Source organism: Melanaphis sacchari, unplaced genomic scaffold (assembly GCF_002803265.2).
Source record: "Melanaphis sacchari strain LSU unplaced genomic scaffold, SCAv2.0 Contig49_pilon_pilon, whole genome shotgun sequence".
NCBI lineage: Eukaryota > Metazoa > Arthropoda > Insecta > Hemiptera > Aphididae > Melanaphis > Melanaphis sacchari.
In genome coordinates this window covers 24,173-27,367 of record NW_020271334.1, presented here as the reverse complement: position 1 = coordinate 27,367, position 3,195 = coordinate 24,173, and the positions used below count along the sequence as shown (strand labels likewise).

At 31.8% G+C, this 3,195-nt stretch overlaps 1 protein-coding gene across 4 annotated transcripts in view; it reads left to right on the top strand.

Moving 5' to 3' along the window:
- LOC112598674 overlaps positions 1 to 1,191 on the top strand; it is a 1,648-nt gene extending 457 nt beyond the window's left edge. The window contains exon 2 of one of the 4 annotated variants that reach the window (XM_025345211.1): positions 88 to 1,191. In XM_025345211.1, the coding sequence (XP_025200996.1) occupies positions 88 to 984 (897 nt within the window). In that variant the 3' untranslated portion in view covers positions 985 to 1,191. Of the gene's footprint in view, positions 1 to 27 lie in introns of all 4 variants that reach the window. The other 3 variants (XM_025345209.1, XM_025345210.1, XM_025345207.1) reach the window with 3 other exon arrangements.
- Positions 1,192 to 3,195: the final 2,004 nt, after the last annotated feature.

Sequence of the window (3,195 nt, the reverse complement as noted above, 5' to 3'; positions counted from 1 at the left end):
AATGCAATCGGTAACGAATTTTCCAAAGTACCCGACACCGTGAACTCTGGGATAAATGCAATCGGTAACGAATTTTCCAAAGTACCGGACACCGTGAACACTGGGATGAACGCAATAGGTAAAGAAGTTTCCAAAGTACCAAAATGGATATCCGACGTAGGTTGTAGCGAATTTGTTACCGGTATTGTCATTAATCTACTCATCAAGTGCAATCCACACGCATTTATTACTGACACATTAGACACCGAAGATATAATAATGATGAATACATGTAAATCGATCGAAGTCGTATCATACGTGTTACCGTTGATCGCCGATTTAGCGACATCCCCCGTACAGATCGTCTGCTCTGTTTGGATTGAAGATCGTTTGGAATTGTACTCTCATTTAAAAGGTATCGATGTGCATACAGGACCTTCCGGGACCAATTTCATAAACAATGATGAATTGTTTTATAATTTATCGAAACTTAACGATCAACATTGTAACAACGATTGTAACTTGGATGATTACGTATTTATCAAACTAGACGAACGAAACGAATCTTCTGCAGACACAACGTCGTCGCCCAGTGACGTCACTAGATTTAAACGAGGCATTTTTGGTAAAGCGCTGTCCATACCGACCAAAGTTATTGTGAAAAAATATACCGTTAAAGCTGCACCTAAATTGTTAATGAAAAATGGCGTGACGTCGACGTTGGCTTTTCGAGGTCTTAATGGTTTGGTTAGTAATAAAATGACAACGAAAACATCGGTTATGATTTTTAATATCATAGAAAATAAACCTCTCGATAAAGTTAAGAATGTGTACGATGTATTTGTATTAACTAAAACTGTTCCAACCACGTTCACCAGAAAATATTACAATAACGTTTATGGGACTTATAAATTTGGGAGAGAAGCCGCTGAGAATTTTCAACGTGATCTCACGAAGAAAGAATCGAAATTATTACAAACATTGATCCAACACATTGATAATTGATGAATTTGAAAGTAAGCTGAAATACGTAATTTAATTCAATTTTATATAATAAAAATAAATAACTTAAAGATGTATCGTAGTATTCGTAGTGCATCATTATAACGTTGTCTACATTATAGAATATAATTTTTAAATACTATTACATGATTTTATATTAATAGTTTGTGGCTAAGATGTTAAATGATAAAGTGTTGACGATTAACTTCAACATTTTTAAAACCATATTGTAGTAACTATAATAACTATATATAGTAAGATTTATATACAATTTTCTTTTGATTTTATGTTTCTTTATTATAAGACAATTTTATAATGCTGTCCAAATTCCGAAGTTTTAATATTAATAATAAAAATTTACTTTATAATTGAACACTTAATCTTGGTATTTCTTCAAAAATAATAAAAGATTATACACTTATACAATACACATAGATAATACATAATGTATTATGTATTATCTATGACAATACAGTTGAGTAATATTTTGCTCATAATAAACATTAAGTACGATATACTCAAGGGGAAGCACGATTATGGAAATAGTACCCGTGATTTCAAAATACCATAGGCGTATTTTGTGGGTAGAACTAGAATATTATTATAATTTTTGTGCCTGATAAATATGTGAATAATCGTAGCAGAATTAATTAACTCTACTAGAATTGTACGGTGATCATTCAAGAAATTTATATTCGTTTTTGCCGTTCGATTCAGACGTAAGAAATCACGGTCAAGTACTCCAATCCACAAACGCGTGCACTATTGGTTTCGTATTAATAAACTACAATTTATAAATAAGCTAAATCGCCGGAAGTACAAAAAAAATTTAAGTGAGTATAAAATACGTTCCTGTAATTCGACTCGTTTAGGTTCATACACGCGTCCAAGTCTTAAACTCGACCAACAAAAATACTATATTGTGTAATATAAAGTATTGTAATAGTAAAACCGCCTTAAATCGTCAAACAATTCATGAAAACTCAAAACTGTAGTCTGCCTCACTAAAGTAAAATATCGCTCGCGTTTGACGAAAATCGTATTCCTATTCTTAACTCTTGTGCAACTCCATTTTCCAGTTCTCCACGACTCTACACGGTCTACACCGTTCCGTCGCTCCAAACTGTACGTGCCATGAAAACGTGCGGATGACTGCCGCACACCCAGTGAGTGGCAGTGACCATTTCTTTTTGGTGATTTTAACTGTTTCGCGCCAAGTATAAAATTTAAAACTCATATCGTACCTGGGGCGCGCACCTGTGATGGATCAAATATTGAGGCTCATTGGTTTTTTAGAAAAATCGTCACACGGCGCCGCAGCCGTCATCCGCTCGTTTTCGTGACGCGTACTTTAATACTCTCACTACATTCGGCCCGGCATCGGTTCGTGTTCGTAGCTTAGTGCACTTTGCACGCGTGCAACAGTACCGTTTTTTTCTTTGTACAGACTATATTTATTTATTTATTTTGTAAGTAAAAATCACTATTTTTTGATTTCAGTATGAAACTATGAACTATATACCTACCTATGAAAAACCTTGTTTTCCATTTTCAAGCTTTTTGACTATCTAGGTGACCGTTTTTTATCAATAATGTCAAATGTCTAACAGACATTGTCTATAAATAGCTTAGAAAGAATCCAAATATTTTTGAAAATTCTATCACGCATAGAAAATGGTAATACTCGTTAATCTTAATTTTCGGTCTGAGTTTAAACTATTATAAAAAACTTTGTATTAAATTGCCAAACCTTTGGCTAAAATATTATGCCTATTTACATACCAATAATATTTTTAAATAACAACTTACGAGGAAACTTTTATTCAATTTTTAAGTATTTTTACCGAGCTAATAAACATTTTTTATCAATATGTAAAGAAAAAAAATGCAGTTTCAAATTAAATCAAAATATTTTAAAATTTATACCACCTGTAAAAAAATAATATGTATAAGTATTTAATAAAAAATACTGGTTTTTAAAATCTGAGTATAATCATTGTTATTGCAATATTCTTATACAAATATATTATACATGGATTTTTTTGAGTTTTTAAAGCATTTATAATGTTTTTTTAATACGTTTTTCGAGGTTTATTGTGCATTTTGTACCGTATTTTTTGAAATGTTAAGGTATTTTTAATGCATTAAATTCACAACTCTATTATTAACTTTGACCTTTAAGTATTTGTGACAGGGCCAGTTTTTGATACGATC